General features: G+C 42.4%; 1 protein-coding gene across 1 annotated transcript in view; it reads right to left on the reverse strand.

The window, feature by feature from the left end:
• The window catches only part of LRP4 (LDL receptor related protein 4), a 121,655-nt gene that overhangs the window by 60,901 nt on the left and 36,146 nt on the right, over window positions 1–24,608 (reverse strand). The window contains exon 4 of the mRNA XM_063118433.1: window positions 4,276–4,428. Within this exon, the coding sequence (XP_062974503.1) occupies window positions 4,276–4,428 (153 nt within the window). The remainder of the gene's footprint in view (window positions 1–4,275; window positions 4,429–24,608) is intronic.

The raw sequence follows: 24,608 nt of genomic DNA on the forward strand, positions 1-24,608 counted from the left end.
GGCATTTATATACCACTGAATATAATAAAATCTCTCAGCGGTTCACAATATTAAATACAATTTTAAAACACAACACTAAAACCACAACATTAAAACAACTACAGTAAAAACAACTGAAGTAGCAGCAAAATGAAAGGCATAGTTAGTTTACTTACAGCCCAGGGAAAGCCTGGGTGAAGAGGTGTGTTTTTAGGAGGTGTTTCAAGGTTGTCACATTTTCTGCCTTCTGACCTACACAAGGGTTTTACAGATGTTGGGTGCTGCTACAGACCAGAATTCTATCTCACCAGACCCAATGCTTCTCTCAAGCTCCATTTACTCTTATTTTGACAGCCTTTCTCTGTGCTATAGATTCCTCCTTGAGTTTGAGTTTGACATTCTCTTGGTTTTGACTGGATCTGTTTGCATGATTCAGTGGCTCAGTTCAGACAATATGTTTCTCAATGGTGTTCTTAGAACTCCACAGTGGAGTTTTTACACCACCATTGAGAAATGTGTTGTCTGGAGGGAAAACTCTATGCAATGGTGGAGTTTTTTTTGGCAAACACTCCATGCAGAATATACACACTGCGCAGAGGAGAGTTCCTGCACAACTGTTGTGTTGCGCATTGTGCGGCAGACTCCATGGAGTTCTCTGTTGCCTTGACTTGACTTTTTGCACTGGCTACAGAGTTCCCTGGCAAGAGCAGCGAAAGGAGTGAGTGCCACTCTAGAAGAGATGCCGGGATTGTTTTTTTGCAGCAGTGGCTGATGGGATACCATCTGGAGGACTGGGGGAAGAGAGAGGGTGGAGGAACTGTCAATCAAACATTGTGATGGATTTTACTCAACTCCACGGTAGCCCACAGTCACACAATGTTGGAATTAGAACATGTTGTGTCGGGAGTACCCCTTAGGAACCTTTGAGTGGAGTTTTCACACCGCGTTGACTAACGTGTTGTCTGAACTGAGCCAGTCTTTTGATGCTGACCTAGTATGAAGTTGCTGACTATTAAAGCTGCCATCAAGTAGCACAGCCTTTTCCAAAGGTTTGCACCAGAAGTGTTGGCCTACAACTATCATCCCTGACTATTGGCCATCCTGGAAGGTCCTAAGTCAGAAAGGCCGATGTAGCACAAGAACTAGGCCTGTGACTTGCCCAAACAGGCAGTCCTAGGGCTTTGGGGACATTATTTTCTCTACCAGAAGAGAACAGGAGTGGATGACCTCATGCTTTTGCACTTCCTCCTCAGATGCTCCCTGCCCTTAACATAAACAGAAGTGAACACCTGAAATGATAATTCTTATCTGTCAGTTCAGATAATCACTGGGAGGGCTTCTGCCCTGAAAGGCGGCTAAGAATTGTTTTAAATGAATAAATAAAACCACTTCTCAACATGAGGAGGTGGAGGAGTAGGGTAACAAGCAAATGCTCAGTTCCAATTTCTCACTAGGGAAGAAACTGCATTCATTCAATCTGTTTATTATCCATTTGATTTTACCATTACTGAATGTTTTCCTTGCACCCAGTCCACTTGAATTCTGGAAAAGTATAGTAAGTAGAACACATCTGAGTCTATATCCTTTCCAGCTCGAGACAAACAGGAGCCCAAAGTGCATGCAAGTTTGAAGCACTTTTAAAAGTACGAACCAAGCCATACAACACCCACCCACACCACAGCTGCCATCTGTTGAGTCCCAAAAGAGAACATACCAAAATTAAAACTCAATACATTTTTTTTTACATGTGAAATAAGCTAGACTTACCACATTAAAGACAGTATAAAACAAGTCTTATTATTAGTCATGGTAGACGATGCCTCCAGCTAGGGCACCAGCATTTTAATTTACAGAGTTTAAACAGATTACATTTTCATGGTAGAAAAACAATCCTCTAAGAGAAAAAGCAAATATCCCCCATGAATCTTTTACACTAGGTTAAACCTATACCAGGCTAGGCCTTTACGGAACCCACATTTAATTTTCACCATCCTTTTGCGAACTCTCCCAGAAGGCCTGGAGAGAGCGGCAATCGATATAAAAACAAACTCCTTCCTTCCTTAGGAGGTCCCAGACTACATAAAAGTGGGGTGATTACAAGGGGGTGCCTGACCAAATAGCAATTATGAAACACACAAGTTCTAGCCAATAACAATAAGAATAAATCAAAAGTCAGGGTTTCAGTGCAATTACCAGGGATCTAGGAGTATTAGCAAAAATCTAAAACATCCTTCCCCAGCCTGGTAGACCAGATCATAGAATCATAGAATCATAGAATAGCAGAGTTGGAAGGGGCCTACAAGGACATGTGTTGGACTATTATTCCAATAATCCCCAGATGAAATGGGAAAGGCTGGGCTAAACTGAGCCACACTATCCTCTGAATGCTCCAGGCCAGGTATAGACTGGGGCCTAGGTCACCTATGCTCAGGGCAGAATTCCATATGTGAAGTTGCACAGATACCACAAAGAGAGGAGCTGAAGTTGAGGAGTGAGAGTCTGCTGCCTGGTGCATTCACTCATTCATGTAGTCCTATGAATCAACGCATGACTCAAATCATTTTGAAAATTATTATCTTTATTGAAACCTCCTCAGTTAAGGCACTGGTTCTGTCAAAGTCTTTGTTTGGGCTCTTTAAGGCATGAAGCCTCGCCTAGTGCCCCTCATGGGCATGGTGGCAGGTTCTTGCCCCCTCTCAAGGGAAGGCGCCACGTATCCAGCACTGCTCCTTCTCAGAATCCTTGCTCTTGTCCTCATCTTCCGAGGCATCTCCTGTCACTCATTGCCTTCTCCTGGGTTCCACCTTTGCCACTCGGGACTATAGAGGGGTGCTGGCCTGCAGCGCACTGCCCCAAAGTGCAGAAAGGCTTGTCCCCAAAAGAAGCACTTGCTTCTCCCAAGCACTCTCTCTTCTGGGAGAATCTGGAAGTGGTCTACCTCCAGTTGGCCAGCCACAATGGATGACCCTATCACTGGCATCCACCAAAGATATGGGAGCAGCGTCTCTCCCTCAAAAAGGGCTGTTTCCACCCAACTCTACCATCTTAAAGCTCTCTCTTTCCCCTTGATCCTGTTGTAGCTGTCCTTGCTTTCTCAGGCTTCCTTAGTCTAGCCAAAACTCTACCACCCCTCCTTGCCAAATGCCTCTGGCCAGTTCACCACCTCCAGGTAACTTCCCCCTTTTGTCCCTGTTTTCTCCTTTGCCCTGTACACACCTTGGCTTTCCTCCAGCCTCCGAATGCTCCATCCTGCTTCCTCTTGTCTCCATCCTGCCTTCTCTCTTTCTCCCCATCTTCCTCTTTCCTGCTCGCTATAGGTCCATTTAAAGGGCTATTTGATGTCTGCCAGCAATGCCCACCCTCCTCCACACCAGCTTTTTCCACAATTGGGCTGGCCAACAAGTGAGTGGAGATCCCAGATGATGTCAGAGTCAGACACTACCAAAACCCAGCTTCTATAGCAGAGATGGAGACTCTGCAGCTCAGAGGGGCCTCCATCTGGCTGCAAGCTTTTTTTGCTGTTATATTTCCACTGATTGGAGATCAGAGGGTATTTAAAGGCAATTAACATTTAAATACATTGCAAAGAACTGCACTGCAGCAAGGAACTGAGGTGTGTATTCTGAAGGCAGGAAACATAATTACTTCTAAGTAGACATGCAGAGGTTTGTCCTGCTTATTTCAGGCTTAAAATGATAATCACATTTGGCCCCCCACAAATGGAATGTGGTCTCCAAGACCTTTCCTTTTTTGCAATTTGACCCTCAGGCTGAAAAGGCTACAGCTATGGGGAACAGTGGAAGCAAGTCCTGGTGATTGCTTCCAAAGACACACAAACAGAGACACAACCCAACTGCAGACACTATTTTGTTGTCAATTCATTAAATGTATGGGCTACAAAAACGAATTAAACAAGCAGCAAACAAGTACTATCTTCTAAGAATGCGAACAAAGAAAAATTTGGAGGAATGAACATGTTTCAACACATCTCAAATTAGAAACATGATTATTAGATTGTAAGCCTATGCGGTAGGGCCTTGCTATTTACTGTTTCACTCTGTACAGCACCATGTACATTGATGGTGCTATATAAATAAACAATAATAATAATGACACTGGCTGTGCTGGGTTAAATAAGACTGGAAGAAACTCCTAGCTTCACAGCCCAATGGTAATATGGTAGCAAAAAAGTGATCTGTGTCTTTTATAGCACCAAGCACTACTGCGCCAAAGCATATAGAAGTCTTCTTCAGCCATAATCCCTCCCTCCCTTTTAAAAATTGACTATTTTCTTACTGCAGCCATCTTCATCACTATGGTCCCCACAGTCATTGTCACCGTCACACTGCCACTGAGCAGGGATACAAGTGCATTCGCCAAAGGCACTGACTGCACAAGTGAAGTGGTTGCGTCCACAGGAACATTCTGTGCTGCTGCTGCTAACTGCACCTGCAGGAAGAAAAGAACCAGTGTTCCTTAGCGATAAGACAAGAAAGGGACACACACATTATATAGAGTGCAAAGTCACACTGCAAGTATCTTTCCATATACACCACACCCTGACTCGATTCGCATATCAATGCACATTTCCATTTTTAATTAACAGCCCAGAAACATTCCTGGGTTGTTTTGTTACATGTAAACCTAGAAACTTTGAATTATTTTATGGATTAAAAAACGCAGAGTTACCAACAACAAACCATGGACAATGGGTTAACCCATAAACAACCCAGAGTTTCCGGATTTGCACATCACGAAACAACACAGGAACAGGGTTCCTGGGTTGGTAATTAAAAGTAGAAACAACAAGCATGCAATTTACACACTCTGCTTATCCCCGCAATTCCTGAGTTGAAACAGCACAGGAATTGCATCTGTGACATGCAAATCAGGTCACTGTGTCATACACATACCCTATCACTTAGATTCCCAACATACTTAGATGCAGTCACTTACGACTGGAAGCAACAAGTGAGGATTTACTCTTATCGTCCACCTCTAGAGAGCAGGTAAATTAAAGGATATTGCACTGAACCACAAATAAAGAAATCCCATCCCCAAACTCACAATGCAAATGTCATCATTTTCATCCCCAAACTCTACACCCAGCATGCCATTTATTTATTTATTTTCTTCATATTTTCACAAGTAGCATGCTTATAGATTTATCATGACATTCTAGCTGAACACAAGATATAGTCAGTATTTTCCCTGAAGATACATAGCTATACCAAGGGAGAGTAGAAATGAGAAAGTAGGTGCAGATAGATCAAGTGAAGTCAAATTCCATGGAAGTGAGCTCAGCCTCTAAAAATAGGGCATGTGTGACAGACCACTCAAGTGTTTCAGAGAGCCAGGACAGGAACCATGCTTTGAATATGACCCTCTTGCTATCTCATGTTCCAGCCTTGGTCAGCTGAGGCAATCCGGAAACGAGCCGGAAATCAGGGCACCTGCCCATTGGGCAAGCAAACTAGCGATTAAGGGGATAAAATACTCTTCTCATAACTAAGTCAGGTGCTATTTGTGTTGCTGCAGACTCTAAATCAGGAATAGCCCTTCTCTGATAGTGAAACATTTCACTTGCATCTTTAATATTGTCAGAGGACCAATTTACTTAACTGTTATCTCAGAATCATTTCACCTTCCTTAGAGCAGTGGTAAGCAGACAGGAGGATCTATTTCAGTCCCCCCCCCCCCCTAGAATCCTGATGCGCACATGCTAAGAATTAAGGAAGCTCTGAGCACATGCTCAATCCAGGAATTTATGATCAGTACCAGAATGAAGCTCTCAAGTCCTCTCATTCAAAAATCCATTCCTAGTTTTCCCCAAGTGTTCTTTTTAGGCAACCTAATTTGGGGGGGGGGACTTTTTATCTGCTGCTGTTGTTAGATAATTGGGAGTCCGAAATCCTTGCCAATCTCCTGCAAATCACCGAGAGATCTACCAGTAGATCCCGATATACCTTTTTCCCATCCCTGCTACAGACATAAGGGCAAAGATGTTTCACCACCATTCCAACTATTGTATTATAGCAGGTTCTGTTTCCATCCCTTCTTTCTCTCCAAAGACACTATCAATCAATTGCCATTACAACTAGATATTACGCATTGGTCTATCTTCCTTGAAGAATTACTTCATCTAGCAAGCTTACTAGCTGAGAATGACTAAACTTCCATGTAAAGGTTAGTTAGGAGAGAGGTTCCTTTTTGATCTGAAGGATACCCTTTCCATGAATGAACTTCTGAGGCAAATGGATGCAGTTTGTTTGCTTGTGTCTTCAAGAACTGATTTGATCCTCAAGCAGAAGTTTCCCACTGAAGGAAAGTACAGTTATTCCAATCTTAATAGAGGGATTTACTGACCCATTGTTTAAACAGAGATCTCTTCTGACAGAAACTGGGAAGGCCACATTGCACTCATATGTTCTGATGACAGAAGAAACATCACTCACTGATCTACAGCCCACCAAGTTGTGCTAATAGCAGAAGGGGCAGAACTAATTTCAACTGTGGGTCCTTTGGCCTTCCAGGGATTTGACACCTGACTAGAATGCAAGCGACTTAAAACCACATAATGTGCTGTTTGTAGTCACAAGCATCAAGTGCCATTGGCTCACAGGCACCTCTTTGAGAGAAGACCAGTTTAATCCTAGAATCTTGCTCATAAGGTTTTGTTAAGTCCCATTTGTAGGGTGCTCTAGCAGATGTTGCGTGCAAATCTCCTATCATAATGTGTAAAAAAAAAAAAGAAACATGTTTGGCCCATCATTTTTGAAATATAAGGCATGCCAGTCAATCCAAAGGAAGATTATAAGGCTAATATAGCTCTTCAGCTCTGAAGAGAGTGGCGCTTAAAGTTAAGCTTCCTCCAGATTCAGACACTGTGCAATCAATAACGTCTTGCAATGTTATATTAATATAATATTTATACACCCATGAGAAATGAAAAGGCTAAGACCCCTTTGAATTATAGGAGACAATTGTGACTACAGCTCAAATCAAGGACCAATTGTAGCCATTAACAGCCTCACCCTCAATGAATCTATCTGACACACTAGCGCAGAATATCTTGACATTCAGACATTTTCCTTTTATTCATTGAAAACTTAACGAGTACATGCCAGGCAAATTCAGCTGGTCTGATTTATACAGATGAGAAAAAGAAACATAGCAAGTGTATACAGGTCAGATAAGGTTTATGACTCGAGTAAGCATAAATGGCAACAATTCCACATATTATAAAGATTAACTGGAACCTGAGGAAAGTACTTTCCCAAGATAAAAGAACGGAGCACAGAAAGCAATAAATCTCAATATACTAAAACTAAAGAGTGAGGGGAAGAGGAGAAAGAAGCGCTTCTACAAATTTGCCTTGAAAACAAACGATGGGAGTAAAAATGCCTTAACTTTTCCAGCACCCACTGAAAGCTGCTGCCAGTTTTAGCAAAGTCGAGCTGGCCACTAAATCACCCTTCCCTAACCTGGTGGTCTCAAAGTGTGTTGGACTACAACATGTTAGTTGGGGAAGATGGGAGCTGCAGTCCAATACATATGGAGGGCTCCAGGTTGGGGAAGACTACAGTAAATATACAATTAGGCCACAGCTAGACCTAAGGTTTATCCTGGGATCATCCAGGGTTCACCCCTGCCTGAGCACTGGATCCCCTGTGTGTCACCTAGATGAACAGGTTTGACCCCTGGACGATCCAGGGATAAACCGTAGGTCTAGCTACGGCCTTAGTTTTGGTAAAGCAGCAAATGTTGGAAATGCATAAAATCTCACTGCATGTGTGAGAGAGCGTTGCAGGGTGCAAATTTATACCAAGGCATGCTATTCGGAAAAGTAATTATAATTGGCTTGGATATGAACACACAAATCAAAAGCTGGCTGAAGAACCATAAACAAAGGCTAATGAGAAACGGCAGTGTACCAAGCTGCAGGAGGGACGGAGCTGTTAGAAACTACAGGGATCAGTGTTTAGATCCATTCTTTTTAAATATCTTCATTAGTGACCTGGAAAGTGGGAATACACATACTGAGAGGCGTTCATCCAACACCAAAAACAAGAAAAATAACAAATGCTCATGAAAGAGCGAAATAAAATTTAAATTAAAATAATGCACATTGGGTAGGAAATGATCTAACACAAATATATGAAGAGAAAAAGTTGGACAACCCAATGCTGCAATCTTGGGTGTACTTTCAGCCTGAATATAACCCCTTTATTTGAGTACACTGAGTACAATCAGGCTTACTCTCAAATAAATGTACATAGGACTGAAACATTACTTGGATGTCAATCCCAATGAAATAAAAGTTGTTTCTAAGTAGTTACGGTCGAGTTGCAAGACAAAAACCAAGGTATGTTAAGAGGAAATTTAGATTTATGAACCCTGTGTCCTTAACTGATTTGCAGGCATTTTCCCCAGAATATCCTGCCAAACTGACAATAACAACAACTGAACTTCACCCAATCCTTCTCTGTCATGAAGCAGATACAGCTGTTATGTCCTCTGTCTTCCAGAAATCCTAGAATGTCACCACTTCCTACTCTTCCAACACCCATCCCCCTTTCCTTTCTATATTTACTGCTAAAACTCTCATTCATGGTCTAGTCACATCTTACCTAAACTTCTGCTACCACCCTACTGACTGGCTTTTTGCTCCCATCATTTCTGTACTTTTCAGCCAAATCAGAAAGTTAGTGGCTAATCTCTTCCCTGTTGCTGTGATCGTGATACTCCTCTCTTCAAGTCGCTGCACTGACTCCATATAATCTTCTGCATTAACTTTCATTTCTATACTTCACTGGCACTATACTATTGGCACTAAATATTTAACCCCTATAATTAGTCTAGTTATGATACCAATTAGGCATTATTGATGCATTTATTTACTTATTTATTCATTTATTTATTAATTATTATATTTATATCCTGCCCTCTTTCCTCTTGCAATGAACCCAAGGTGGCTTACATGGTCCTCCTCCTCTCCATTATCCTCACAACAACCCTGTGAGATAGGTTAGACCACCCAACAATGCATGAAAGATAGTCCATTGCAGGGCTGGAGAATAATTTTCACCCTAAGGGCCAAATTTACCCTGGGCTGGGATGTTGAAGGCCACATGCTAGCAGTAGGTGGAGCTACCACCCAAAGTGGACAACCCCACTGCTGGCACGTATCCCACTTTCATACACAAAGACACACCCCATCCCCCCCTCTCTCACGCACATAGAAACACACACTTCCCAGTCCTAACTCCTCAGTTGATCCATGTAGATCAGCTAGGGAAGGGGCATTTCCCCTGCCCAGCTTGAGAGAGGCTCCCCTTCTCAGCGCTGAGCAGGAAAAAGGGTTTTTCTGTGAACTGCTGCAGATCAGAAATAAACCCTTTCCCTTCTCGCTTGGTGCTGGGATAGATGAAAGAGGAGAGGCCTGGGTGGACTGGATGGAGAACCCCCACTGGCCATATTCAGCCCATGGGCTGAAAGTTTCCCATGCCTGGTTTATTGGTACCATCTATTCAGTGTTTAATGTTATTAGAATCTGGAATGCAGTTGGTATACTCTAGGAATCTATATGGATTTAAAACGGAAGCTTAAAACTTTGTCTCTCATGTCTGGAGTAAAGCTTGGAAACACTCATTTTGGATGGTAAAAGCTCCACGGTTTGAAGATCTGGAGCTGATTAACAACATGCCTCTTAGGCAATGCAGCCTGCAGGGAAATTCAGCTGGTGAGAGGTGTTCGTTTCCAATTCTGGTGGCCTAGCATTCACCATGTTCAAGGAAAATACTGTGTTAATTTATCTACACCAATTGAGCTTCAAATGCATTCTAAAATAGATGCATTCCTTGGTGTTCAGTCTCTCCCTTTTCTGATCTGAAGCCACAATAATCTGCCTCAGCTCTGATATTTTGATCTTTATTTCCCATGCACTGGCTTTAATCCAGCCTCTTAGACAGATCTATCATCACTACATATCTGTCCTAACTCACAGAGGTCAGATTCATCTGGTTGCTTAATTTGTTATACATAGGATACAGAGTTCCAGGTGGTGAGGACATTGGATTTCCTGTTTGCCAAATGCATTTCCTGATGTTAGAAGTGGATGTTTTAAAACTTCATCTTAAATAAATGTTACCTCACAGTATCACATGGCAAGCTACCCAATAACTCTTCAAGGAAACTGCAACCGAAAAACACATTTTATGTTTAGATAGTATTTTCACTTTCACTTATGAGCTCTTGGGCAGAATAATTTTCTAACATCCACCCTTCTCGGTGCATTGATATATTCCAAGCCCAAGGATCAGAACCATCGTGACCACCAAAACGGCACATAGCTGGACATCCAGGATCTTAGGCATATCATATAATGACCTGCCAATCAAATGAGAAACTATTACATTTCCAGTCAAATGGAGCTATTCCACACCATCATGTCATATGCAAAATATGACAGAATAAATGTTACATATCCACCAACCATTGTCATATTCAAAGAAAATATATGCAAATTGTCAACTGCATTCATCCTAAAAGGCAGGCAATTATGCTTTCACTAAAAGTCTTAGAGTTGAACGAACCCCTCTGGTGTGGAATGTCTCAGAAGATTTGTCCTCTTCGGAAAAAGAGATGTCCATCACACCACAAAGAAGCTATTTCCCTTAAGTTTCCTCTTTCAACCCATTAGGACAAAAAGTGCATATTCTTTTCTTGAGAAGCGTTAATAATGTTTTTTCCAAAATGCAGGTCCTACGGTGATACAGATATTATTTTAATTACTATTCCCACTTCCAAATGTATTAAGGCATTTCTGCTATTAAGGGGAATATGTATCCTCTAGCTCTCCAATAATCCTGTTTCAAGGGAATGAAAACATCACAACTTAACAACCTGAGAAGGGTCAAAAAGACTGCGACTCTATGGACACTTATCCTAGGAGTAATTCCTTTGAATATAGTGGGAATTACTTCCAAGCAAACATGCACAGGATTGTGCTGCAAAACTCCATTCCCCAGCACTAAATTCTAGCTCCCCACAGGTCCTTCTTTAGAGACACTAAAAATTCCAGGGGAAGATCTCTGTCCCCTAGCCAAACTAAGGGACACAAGCCATGAATACATGCAACTGAATTAAGCCAAGCAGCTGGGATCTTTTTAGACTCAGACTGGGTTTGGACGACACAATAGTCGACGGTAGACTAAATAGTCTACAGTTGCCTATTGTGTCGTCTGTCGGGGGAAAACTATGCCACGGTTGGTTATTTCATATTGCAACATCCAAGCGCAACATCCAAATAGTCATCCATGGAGTAGACTATAAGGGCAGGGTTGGCCATTGTGTCGTCCACACATGCCCTCAGACTGGCTTTAAGAACTGGAGTCAGAAGTAAGTTAGGGAGAGACAATGGTATATTTGAAAGGAGACAATTCAGGAGAAAAGAAACACCTAATTTGACATCTGTCATTCAACTGACCCCTCTTTCTCAAAAGACCATCTCCCACTTTCCTCTCCTGCATGCAATCAATGTTTATGAGCATCGGGTTTTTGAGCAACAGTACTCAAATTGTTTGGAGCTTAATCTTTGTAAACCGCCCAGAGAGCTTCGGCTATGGGACGGTACATAAATGTAATAAAAAATAAAATAAGGATCTTGCAAAATCATAGGTGTCAAGAACAGCCTATTATTACTTAAGAGTTAGCTACATGTATTTTTCTAGGAACCAACTCCAACTACAGCACTTCATAACATATATTTCTCACCTCGGTCCACAACAATATTCTGATACCTTTAGCGTAACATTTCACACCATTTAGAGACTACGCTTCCATTGGTCTAGCGGACTCAAGCACTCTCAATAAATCCAGCTGAAACACTTGGGCAATTTTTTAAAAAAAGTCTCCTCACCAAACACTGAAAAGACACCTGAGCTGGCACCTGACAAATCTCCCTGGGGTGAGCATTCCACAGTTAGGACATGGCAGCAGAGACAGTCACTTTCCCAGTCACTACCCGCTCCACTTCTGAAAGTAGGGAAACTGAGAAGGGCCTCTGGGGATGATCTTAGGACTCGACAGACAGATCTCTGCAGGAGAAGATGGTCCTTCAGGTAACTGGGAGCTAAGCTGTTCAGAGGAAAGAACCACAGCCATAGCTGTGGCGATTGTCAGGATGGAATACAGAAATAAGGAAAAGGTATTGTTTAACTGCTTAAGTAAGCCTACCTTCCAGTGTACCAACCAACGAGTGCAAAGGCACTGGGAAGACTCGGGCACACTATTTCCCCCCATTTTGTTTAGCAAACAACAAGAACAAAACTCAACTTATAATAATTATTTCATTGTTCACAGATTTGCAGTACAATCTGGATTGGCAAAACCACGTCACAATCAACCTTGCAAAATTCAGTTCATGAAAGTACTTCGCATATAGAAATCAATGAGTTAATCATCTTTCCACAAGCACAAATAAGAAGGTGGTACAACTTCTCTGTTTGGGTAAAAAAAATTAAACTGTTGGGCAAGCTATTTTACATTTTGTTCCAGTACATATCTCAGACAAAGTCCTGAATTAGATTTCTGCAGTTTTGCACTGACTTACAATGCCATGTCCTCTCCCCACTGCCAGTGTTCCCTTAAGGCCACACACCACAACATTTCTGGCTATGGGCCTGGAACAAACCCTCTTCTGTGTTACAAGGAAGAACCCTATTCACCAGCAGGACTGTAATTGCCAAGCACCAGATGATGAGAAGACAACAAGAACTCCGTCTCAACATGACATTTTTGAGGATTTGAGGGCTGCAATCCGACTCTTTTTGTTATTGTGGCATGACTAGCAGAACCTGAACCAGAACAGAAGAGTTAGCAAAAGGGGTTATTTTAGTGTAAGAAGCTGTCTATTGTAACAGTGGAGCATCCGTGCAATGCAGCTAGCTCCCCTGCTGCTACTCTCTATTCCAGCAGAGGCAGTGGGGTGGGGGTGGGGGGGGAGAAGCCACATTGACCTAACTTTGCAAAAGCAGTTCCCTTGGGAAGGGGAGGATGGTGAGGAGTGTGGCTTTGTGGCAAAAATAAGGGAGAAACTTCTACTCTGCAATCCCACAGGCAGAGAAACTTCAAAAGCAGAACCACAGGATAAATGTAGCTATCTTGAGAGAAAGAATTGCTCTATAAAGTTTTTAAACATATAACCAAAACACAGAGAGTATTATGTTTCTCTGAGAGAATGAGCAAAATAAAAAGAATTATTAACTGCTCGGACTGAGCTGACTAGGGCAGAACTAGGCCTGGCTCATCAAATGAGGGGTACCACACAACCACAATGCCATCACCGATACCCTAGTGCTTACCAGAAGACTGGAATAAATTAAAACTTGAAAGTAAAAGGAACCCTGGCCATAATTTTGCAGGAGGAGGGGAAAACCTACAATGATAAATACTTCTTTTGGGTTCATATGGGGCCAGACGTTTCCAGTAGTGTTGCCAGAAGGACAAACAAGGAATTCAGTGGTTCAGTTACTACAGAGCAGCCATCCAAGTAGGAGAGATCGACCCTGGTCAGCCCACCCGCATCTTGCTTGTTTTCTAGGCAGCTGACGAAACATCACCCTTCAGCTCTCACTACTCCTGGGCTCTAGCCTGCTACACTTAATTTAGAAAGAATTTCTAAAGGATTTGTTGTTAGCTGCCTTGAACACCATTTTTTATTATTAATTTTTTATTGTTTCGCAAACATACATGACAGAAAAGCATTGCATAAAAACGTTACATCCAGGGGAAAAGAAAGAAGATGAAGAAAAGGAAAGGGAAAGGAAAAGCATTCTTCATAGAAAGCAGGATACAAAATTAATTAATTAATAAATAAAGTCATTAACATTGAAGTACAGAGAGCAAAAAAAAATCCCATAGCTTTTATTGCAGTCAAATCTTGAACTTGCAAGTTCTGTAGTCCATTTCTATCTTCACTTCCATACCAATCTAACTACTACACAAGGATTGCATCTTTCATGATGGATGTATAGTAGGGTAGCAATCTTTATGGAAGCCCAAGCAGGAAGGAACAGGGATACGGCAAGGAGAAAACAAGCCACCTCAATATTACAAATCCATGCCAGATATCACCATGATTTTTATCCTGCTTAATTACTTCACAACCAATGTATGCAACACCCATTGACAGATGTACACAGCTGCCAATGTTGTAGTTATTCTTCACCTCTGAAGCTGAAACTCGTGTGACATGCTTGTGGGTGCACCTGGACTGAGAAATGTGAAATGAAATAGACTAGCCTGAAATGAGGTACGAAACTTAAGCCAGAAGTTCATTTTTCTTACTCTCCTACCCTCACCAATCTACTCTGCCACTAAACACATCATTAAACAAGCCCTATGGAAACCCATTCAAGGGTCACACTTGTGCATCAGGATTTTCACACTTCAGCTCAGGAAATCAAAATAAAGCCTCCTGCTCCACTTCAGTAATCAAAGTCTTTTTCCCCTCGGCCCCTAACCTGAATGAAGTGCAATTGGCATCCGGTGTTACCGGAAAACAAAAACCAGTTAGGCTCTAGAGACAGTGATGCAAGACCCAATCTCCTGTACTAGCTTTTAGGTTACTAAAAGGCTAACCTTAAAAAGGAAAGGCCAACTCCAAAGCAATTGTTGACACTGGAATTAGATTGCTCCTCCGTGAAGAGGCTGCCCAGCTGACTGGCACAATTCCAAAATGTAAAATGCTACTGTTACTCAGAATCCTGAATTAGTTTTGGATTTTGGGAGTTTGCGTTGATCCAAAGCCAAAAGAAACATGAAAACTGAAGGGAAATTTGTTAAATGTTGACAGAACCACAGGAGGGGAACTTCAGCAAAGCTACCAAGAAGACCAGAAGATTTAACATATACCTCCCCCCCCCCAAAAAAAAACAGAGAACCTGAGGAAAAGGAAATCTTCAACCAGATGGAAGAAGTGTTATTCCCACCCAGAGTCAACTCAGGCAAATCCACTACACAGTCAAATCTCATCAAAAGATGGACACCAGCAGCTGCTGAGGACTGGGACACACATTCTTATTCAGTACCCAGTATTTCATTTTCAGAAGAAAAAAAAAGACTCTTAACATATTTCAGCCCAGAATATAGTATATAAGTTTCTATTCTCCTGTGGTATCAGAACTACCACAGAATTTGGTACTGGGTACAGAATTCACCTTTTATTTTAAAATGCTATATTCACACACATACAATTTACACAATGCTTATTTTGCTAAATAATCCATTTGCATAATTTATCCAGGATACAGAATCCAGCTTTTCTCAAACAGACTTTGAAACACCTTGGTGTAAAATTTAGTTAGTGTATTAAAACACAAGACTGCACTCAGCACTGATAACCGTCTTACCTACTAATCAGATCAATTGACCAAGACTCCAAGAAGCTAGCCCTGAACTAGCTTAATGAATGTACACAAGTGTACATTCTAGCCCAAAGTAAAAGAACAAACATGAAAGTTTTCTTTCATCAAACTCATGGCATTTTCACACTAAAAAAAGTAATTGTCCCAGTTGTCACATCTCCACATATCTGCAATCCTTGTGCAGAACACAGCTGTTCTTTCAGTCATGTTCTTTTGCAGCTACATACATTGTTTAGCAGGCAAAAATGACACAACAGAAGCATATCACATGCTCAAAGGGCTCCTCTAGTAAACCCAACTTTTTTTATTACAATAAAAACAATAGACTCTTGGCACCTTATAGGAAAAAAATTATTCTGCAAGAGTTTCAGGTATGTATATAATACATATGGTGGCAGTATGTGTAGGGAGAGGGGAACTGTAAACAGTGAGAACAGACAGAAATTAAATGCAGAAAATACTGGCACATTATTAACAGGGCCATTCATTTAACAATTGCTGCTCATAACACAAACGTCCTAGGTAAGCCAATTAATTAAGTAAGCCAATTAACTAAGTAACCCAATTAAAACATGTTACGTGATTTTTAAAAATCATCTCTCCTGATTCAACCCTCTCTGGAGATAGAATTGATTTAAATAAAGCACTTCCCAATGTTAACTATGTTTCACATTGGTCTGAGGGGCCAAATTTCATCCTCCCCCAACAAATCTGGAGGAGCGGATGGTTTCAAGGGAGTGGAGCCTCTACCTCTCCTTTGATGTTAGTCTACATTTTTTTCCTTTTTGCTGGGCAGAAAGAGGCATGGAGCTCCTGTAAGCCCCGTCCAAGTCAGACACCTCATTCCATAACACTCACGTCCCACTTGAGGCGCAAGCAGGGCAGGAAGCGACTCAGAGGAATCCCCGGGGAAATCCCCATATTATCTCTGATTTCTATGTGCAGTGTATGCATCCTGAGAGGTCATAGGATGCATACACTACACATAGATGAAGTGCATGTGCAATGCAATTAAGTGCACACTCATCCATCTGATCATTCTCTGAAGAGGGAGGGGGAGAAGGATTGTTAGCTGCCAGCAGTTACAGAAGTTACTGCCAGGTGGTAATGAAGTCATCATGCAGCGTTCTGCGGCAGCTTAAAAACGAGTTCTGTCTTTTGCCATGTGTCTACCCAATCTATTTGGTTTTAGTAAGAGTGAAACAGGAGCAGAAGGAGCAATTACAGTGTAATACAGACATCTAAGAAAAACGTGGATAACCAAGAATGGCCAACCATGTCAGATTCCACTGATATGAGTTTAGTGTTGTTGTTGTTTTTAAAAAAGGGGCAGCCCATACAAACAATAGTATATTTCTTGGCGTGTGTATAACTTAGTATTTATACAATACTTTTCCTAAGTGTTCAAATCCCTTCACAGACCTGAGTGCAACAATCTGTTCAACAAGCCAAAAGGTAGACCAATATTTTCATCTTCATATTAAAGATCATGATAGCAGAAGTTAAGAACCACCAGTTACTTCCAGTTCATCACTTGTGTGCTGCTCAGCTTTAAACAAATAGCTTTAAGGCACAATCCTATGGTTACTAGACACCATCTAGAGCAGTGGTTCCCAAAGTAGGCGGTACTGCCCCCATGGGGGCAGTGGGATTGCATAGGGGGGGCATTAAGAGGCAAGGGGGCGGCAGGGGGATGCTAAGAGGCAAGGGGGCGGCAGGGGGGCACTTGAGGTGGTCTTTTCTGAGAAGCACCTCTCCAGAAGGTCTTAAAACCCAGGGACATTTTTATGGGAGAAAGTAGTTTGGTCCCAAGCCATATAGGGGAAGAATCCACACATGTATTAATACTGTTTAAGAAGAGTCCTTTTAATGGTGAATTGAAATGTTTCAAAAGCACCAAAAACGCTAATGAAGAGACATACCCTGCTTGGTGTGCCTCACCACGCTGGCTGCAAAACAGAGGCATTCACTCTCTTTCCCCTCCCTCCCTCAGCAAGCCTGTGGCGGGTGCTTCCCATTTAAAGGGGCCGCACGCAGCACGGCCCCTTTTTCATTCTCAGTTCCTCCACCCGGCCGCCACTGCTCAGCCCAGGAGCCCAGACCAGCAGGATCCAGAGGAGCATGGCCCCTTTAAATGTGAAGCACCCGCCCCAGGCTTGCCAAGGGAGGGAAGGAAAAGAGAACGAACACCTCTGTTTGCAGCTGGCGTGGCGGGGCACACCATGCAGGGTATGTCTCTTTATTAGCATTTTGGTGCTTTTGAAACATTTCAATTCACCATTAAAAGGACTCTTCTTAAACGGTATTAATACATGTGTGGATTGAGGAGGGTCTTGTTGGCAGCACGGCTCTGGACAACTCGGGCTGATGGAGCGCCTCTCCCGGCATGACCCTACCCAAATATACTACACTCATCATCTAAGGTCCTCCTCCTAGCAGAAGTTTGCTCCTGGTTGCATTTCCAACATCATATTTCGTGGAATGCAGTTTTAGCGTGGTCTGCCTACTTCTCTCCAAGCAAAGAAATCGACTCCAGATTACTAAACGTGGTGATTTAAGACTCATGTTAAGTGACTTTAAACCAGACATTGGGAAACTGGTATCACATCATCAAGCCCATCCATCACATTAAGAATTTACAGTAATTTACATTTACTGTACCCTAGTTACTAAATGTGATATCTAATATTCTTACTAAATGACTATCAGACTTTGAAAATATGTTATCACTGGATCAAGTTCATTAATTATGTTTAATTGAATAAACTAAAAAAATGCAATTGGATTTTGAATAAATATTCAATTAATTGTTACTGTTTTGAATTTTACTGTTATTATCTTCCTTAGTGGGTCATTGAAAACCATTATTCTGAATAATGATTTTTATAGGGTAGGGTAGGGTAGGGTAGGGTAGGGTAGGGTAGGGGGCACCGGGCATGAGTTTGTGGAACTAAGGGGGTGGTTACCTGAAAAAGTTTGGGAACTACGGGTCTAGAGGGCCACAGGATTTTTCGGTTTCTGGGAACCAAGGTTGGAGCCAGGACTCCCTGGCCCCTTGTAGCCAGCATGGTTCTTGCCACGCTGATTACTTCTCCACACTCGGAAACAGAGTGTAGAGAGGACAAAAAGGGGAGGGGAGGAAACCATGAAAGCCACTCTATGCAGCTTCCTATCAGCTCTCCAGGCCCCTTCCCTCTGCTTCCCCAAAGCCACACCTGAAATGCAGGGCGGCAGGAGCACAGAGGAAAGGATACCTTCTGTGCTGCAGCTGCCCTGCCCTGGATAGTAGGCAGCCTCTGATTTCGGAGGCTGGCAACTATCCAGATAGGATTGCTCCCTTAATAATTATGAGGTGCTTTTTCACTGGACAGTACCCTCCTGTTCAAATACGAAGTTTTAATTCCAGAAGGAATGGCTTCCCATTTCAGGGAGTACTGTTAATATGGGCTGGGAGCTCTCTGTGGGCCAGTTTGAATTACAAGGCGCTCAATTGTGCTCTAGAGCACATAATCGTGCCTATTGCGTGACAGTGTATCACAGCCTCAGGTAGCAGTCCAGCAGAGCGGTTTTGAGTGATCCGGGGGCTTTTAACTCTCCCCAATGCATGGGGCCCCAGTCCCCTCAAGGACCCACTGTGACCTTCCTTGCATTGCACTTCGAGGACAAAAATCCTTCATCTCTGCAGCAAATGTGACGCCGTTGTTAGCGCTGGTTCATGACAAAGGCATTCCTTAAACATTCGCTCTTTTCTCTGGGAGGAAAGGAGGATCACTTATACAGCCACCTAATGGGGAACGGGAGCCCCACTGTTTCTAGCAGAGGCAACCGACATCACCCACAAGTTCCCACTCTCCCCAAATGTGTACTGGACAGTGAACAAACCCGCCAAGAATGTTCCCAAAGGCCCACAAAGGACCTTTGTTCCCCTCCCAATTGTGTCCTGCTCTTTTCACCTCTCTACGGAAACATTTCCAAGTCAGTGGACACACACGTGTGTGTGGGGTGTGTGTCCTTTACAGGGGTCGAGAGAGTGCAAAATGGCTGGAGAACTTTCCTTAGAGAGCATTTCCACGATTCCATCCATTACTGCACTCCTCCCACCACCCATATTCCCATTTAAAAAGCTGGACAGTGCAGTGCAGGGGAGGGAGAAGAACAAGAATTGCCTCTCCCCGCTCCTTCTTCACAGCCCATTTCCTTTTCACAAGGCTCCAGCAGCTTGTGTGAAATCATCAGCTGTGCTCCTGAGCAGCACAAACAAACTACAGAACACCACATTAAACAAGTGACAGAAGGAGCAGAGGGCATGGATCAGGCAGTCTCCAGACACGGTGGCAGCTAACTAACAAGCTGCTGAGACAGCACAGAAAGACAAATAAGACAAACAGGGAAGACATGGTCAAGCAAGTTCCCATCCTTATTCTAGCTGTCGGTCATTTTTCTTATTCAAGTGAAGAGTAGAACAATGAGGATTCATCAGCCATGACTGTACATGCCCAAGAATGTGAAAATGCCCAAATTCTTTATTTGGAGGTGAAATTTGATGGTCTTCTTCAAGATTGGCAAATAACTGTTGCCAATACTTCTGCTCCATATTTTTATATTCATTTGATAAAAGCAAGTTTAGTTGTATTCTATAAGACAAGTCTAGAAGGGAAGTCCATTCTTATTCAGCAGTCTTTATACAGAGTCCTCAGATAATATAATCTCTCTAGCTCTGCTTGCTACTGTCAAAGAAGCATTGGAGGTCCTAGATACCTGCACTGACTCCCCCAAAGCCAAGAGATTGGGCACTGTTCAAGGAATGGGGGAAAACCTGGATCAGATCAAGATCTACCAGATCCCCTATCTGTTTCCAACAGTGCCCAAACAGATGACTCCAGGCACAATCATAAGCAAAGCAAGACAGTGATGGCCTTCACCAGTGTTTGTCCCCAACACCTGACATTCAGATATACACTGCTTCTGCACATGTAAGTTCTATCCAGCTACCCTGTCCAAAAGCCACTGATGTAGACCTCCAAGTTTGTACCTTGTACATATATCTGTCCAACGTGGAGACACACTGAAGTGCATGGAGCAATGGATATAGAGCACCATGTTAGCATAGCTATAGGAGTACATCCCACACCTGTGCAATAGTTCCCAAGGAGGATGACCAATGATAGCAACTGTAGGCCTTTTAAGTCATCTGCAAGAGGAATCATTCCATGAACTACCATTTTTTCTTCTCAGTTACTTGAACTTTGGGGTTCTTCACAAATTAACGAACTAACAATATTTGCTCCTAAAACTCCTAGAGGTGCTTGCTGTATGTTGGATATGACAGCAGCAAATCCTATAGCCTAAAAAGAGTTAAGACCTAGTTAGTAGTAGTCTGACAGCTTTGCGTTTGTAGTGGACTATGTTGGCCTCAGATTCTTCCTTTAATCGGGTTCTGTTGCAGTTAATCAGCGAGCTACTATAAAACACACACACACAGAACGTGAACTAAATGGACAGAAATCTATTCAGCCCAACTCAATCTGGCCAGCCAAATCTCATGACCAGCTAGAATGCCCCTTTCCTTGCCTGCCCAGCAGGATGCCCAAAAATGGCGTGTGAACATTTCCCTCTGCCCCTGCTGCATTAAAATGAACAATAGCCTCTGCCAATGTCATTCATCTCCTCCTGTTGCCAGACTCTTTTGTTCTTTTTTGTCCCCTTTCACCTTACGGGGAGGGGTTTTTAGGAGCCCAACAGCTTGGCAGCAATACAAAAAACAACAACACCCTTACATATTTTTCCAGGGATGTTTATTATTTTGTATTATTACTATATTATTATTAGAAGGGAGGTGAGGTTAAGAGACTACAACAACTCCTTGAATTGCACTGCACAGAGAAGGCAGAAACTCTTAAAGTTCTCAGGCCCCAGCTGACCCTGTTCCATTCCACAACTGGTTTGTCTGTTTGAGGGAGTGCAGAATTTGTTGGAGAGTGAGGGTCATGGGGAAACAAAACTCTTTTCTTCTTTAGGAAGTTGGGACTATAATTGCTGAGAGGCAGCTTCCTGGTGGAAATCAACATGGATCCCAGCTCATACTCAGGGTTGTTTTGTGCACAGGCATGTCACCTTTCATCCTCTCCCTTCTCATTCATTTCAGATCATTAAGAGGGAAGTAGGACGTAAGCATCAAGCCACCAACAGTTCAATGGTACTCCACCCCTACCAAGTGGCTCAGATAAAAAAGGCAGTTTCTACAACACAAAATTGAACAGGAAAGAAGAAGAAAAATGCCAACTGGACCCCTACAAAAAACATTCAGACAGGACCCTCTGCATCCAGCCTTAAGAACGGGAGGTGTCAGTCCTGTGATCCATCACCAGCTAATAGCCCACCAGGAACAAACCGTATAAGTTGGTTATCCAAACCAGGCAGAATGGCAATGCAGAAAGGAAAAGTAATTGGGTAGGAGTGTTGGCTCTCACAAGGTAAGAAGGGCAGCCGACTGCAGATACTTAGAGAACATTGTAGAACCTGAACCCTGATGGTCTGTCTCCCCCACTTCCCAGAAAAAGCCTCTGCGATAGGTGAGAGATTTTAAGTGGAGAATTAATGGGGAAAGATGGGCGGGGAAAGGGTTAGGCACATCACTTGACTATTCAAAATGCCCTCACTCACCCAGAAATGGCTTTTCAACTAAAAAAAACAATAGGGCTGTTACATGTGTTTGAATGTAATGTAAAATTAGACCCTTTGGTTTCACTATAGAAATCCTGAGACAATAGAGGAATAACAGCAATCAATCAGATGAATTTCTGGGACATGTCTAGGTAGTTAAATATAATGTAAAATACCTTTAAAAAAAGAAGAAGAACAAAAGAATGCCTTCTTCTCTCTGGCATACGTTAATCCGTTCAAGCACATGCAAACATTAAATTGTGCATTGCCTGGTATTGAGGGCAGAGGGAAGTAAAACTAGTTGGATGACAGCAAGAAAAATAACTAAAAGGAAAAAGTATGAAATACAAGAGATCAATCTGTTGTTGAAGATGAAGTTTTACTAGTCAGAGCTATGGTGTCTGTTATATGTATTCTTACAGATTTGTTGGGAGTTCTGAACAATTAGGGATATCCCCAAATTCCCCCCTTCTCATCTATGAATGAACATTTCCCCACAGATGGACATTCTCTCTCTTTCTGCCCTCTCAAACCCTGCCCTAAAACACCTTTAAACGATATGCCTAGAAATCCAAGCCTCTCAAGTTCACAACCTTAATAACAAAGGTCAAGAGTGATACAAGTGAAAATGTACTTGGGGCATGTGGCATGTCTACAACTGCCTTTTCCCCCGGGATCATCCCTGTGCATCCAAATGACACACAGGGGATCCTGGGAGCAGGCAGGGACGATCCCTCCTTTGTCCTGGGATAACCCTTAGGTGTAGAAAGGGCCTTCTTCCATCCCGCTCAATAAAGAGTTGTGTGTGATGTCCTCAAAAAGTATTTTGCCCTCTTCACACTAGCAAGCTGTTCTTCATCTTAAGGGAAATCATGTGGATTTTCTCTCATTTGGTAAAAATAATAAGATTTATTCTTCAGCTTTCTATTTGAAAATCCACAAGTCAGCTAACATTAAATGGAAATATATTAAAAACAATAATCCAATGGAAAAATCCAATGAAAAAATATTAAGAATAAGCCCAGCAACATCAATGACACCAAATTATTTAAGGTTGTTAAAACACAAAGGGATTGTGAAGAGCTCCAAAGGGATCTCTCCAAGCTGGGAGAGTGGGTATCCAAATGGCAGATGCGGATCAATGTAAGCATGTGTGAGGTGATGCATGCTGGGGCCAAAAAAAACCCAGCTTCAAGTATAACCTAATGGGATCTGTGCTGGTGGTGACCAAACAAGAAAGAGATCTTGGGATTGTGGTGGACAGCTCGATGAAAATGTCCACCCAGTGTGCGGCCGCTGTAAAGAAGGCTAGCTCCATGTTAGGCATTATAAGAAAAGGAATTGAGAATAAAACAGCCAGTATCATACTGTTCTTATACAAATCTATGGTAAGACCACACTTAGAATATTGTGTACAGTTCTGGTCACCACACCTAAAAAAGGATATTATGGAGCTGGAAAAAATGCAGAAAAGGGCAACTAAAATGATTAAGGGGCCGGAGCATCTCCCCTACAAGGGAAGGTTACATCAACTGGGATCGTTTAGCTTGGAAAAAAGGAGGCTAAGGGGAGACCTGACAGAGGTGTACAAAATTATGCATGGTATGGAGAATGTGGATAGGGTGACATTTTTCTCCCTCTCTCAAAATACTAGAACTAGCTTCATAGGTCATCCCATGAAGCTGATTGGTTTTGAGGTCCAGGACAAATAAAAGGAAGTACTTCTTCACACAGTGCATAGTTAAATTTTGGAACTCACTACCACAAGATGTAGTGATGGCCACCAATTTGGATGGCTTTAAAAGGGGAGTTGGATAAATTCATGGAGGTGAAGGCTATCAATGGCTACTAGCCCTGATGGTTGTGTGCTATCTCCAGTATTCGAGGCAGTAAACCTGCGTGCACCAGTTGCTGGGGAACATGAGTGGGAGGGTGCTGTTGCACCATGTCCTGCTTGTTGTTCCCTGGCCAATGACTGGTTGTGTCTGTGAGGGGGAAAATGCACCAAATAGTGTGGGCGCAAAAGAGAAAGGCTTAGAGAATTCATATATATATATATATATATATATATATATATATATATATATATATATTTGTATCCAAAGGTGCTCAACGTTTCAGACAGGGAGTCCTTCATCAAGAGCTATAACAATTCAAAATAAACAAGTTAAAATAGAAAAGAGGAAAGAGGAACAACATCCAGAAACTAAATTACATTCTTTGAATTTTTGTGTGTGTGTGTGTGAATCACAACTATTCTTGTATATAAGATTTGTTGTTATCAGAAAATTGCATGGAAAATTTCCAGCCTTTATACCTTGCAATCCTACAAGGTAGGTATTATAGCTTGTTATTCATATTGAACAGATATTACACCGTGTCCTGCTTGTTCATCCCTGGCCGATGACTGGTTGGCCACTGTGTGAACAAAGTGCTGGACTGGATGGACCTGGTCTGATCCAGCATGGCACTCCTTATGTTCTTATAATAAAACTTGGTAGCAACACCTCAGAACCATCAGAAACAGTAACAGAAAAT

The sequence above is a fragment of the Elgaria multicarinata genome, chromosome 2 (genome assembly GCF_023053635.1).
Source record: "Elgaria multicarinata webbii isolate HBS135686 ecotype San Diego chromosome 2, rElgMul1.1.pri, whole genome shotgun sequence".
Lineage (NCBI taxonomy): Eukaryota > Metazoa > Chordata > Lepidosauria > Squamata > Anguidae > Elgaria > Elgaria multicarinata.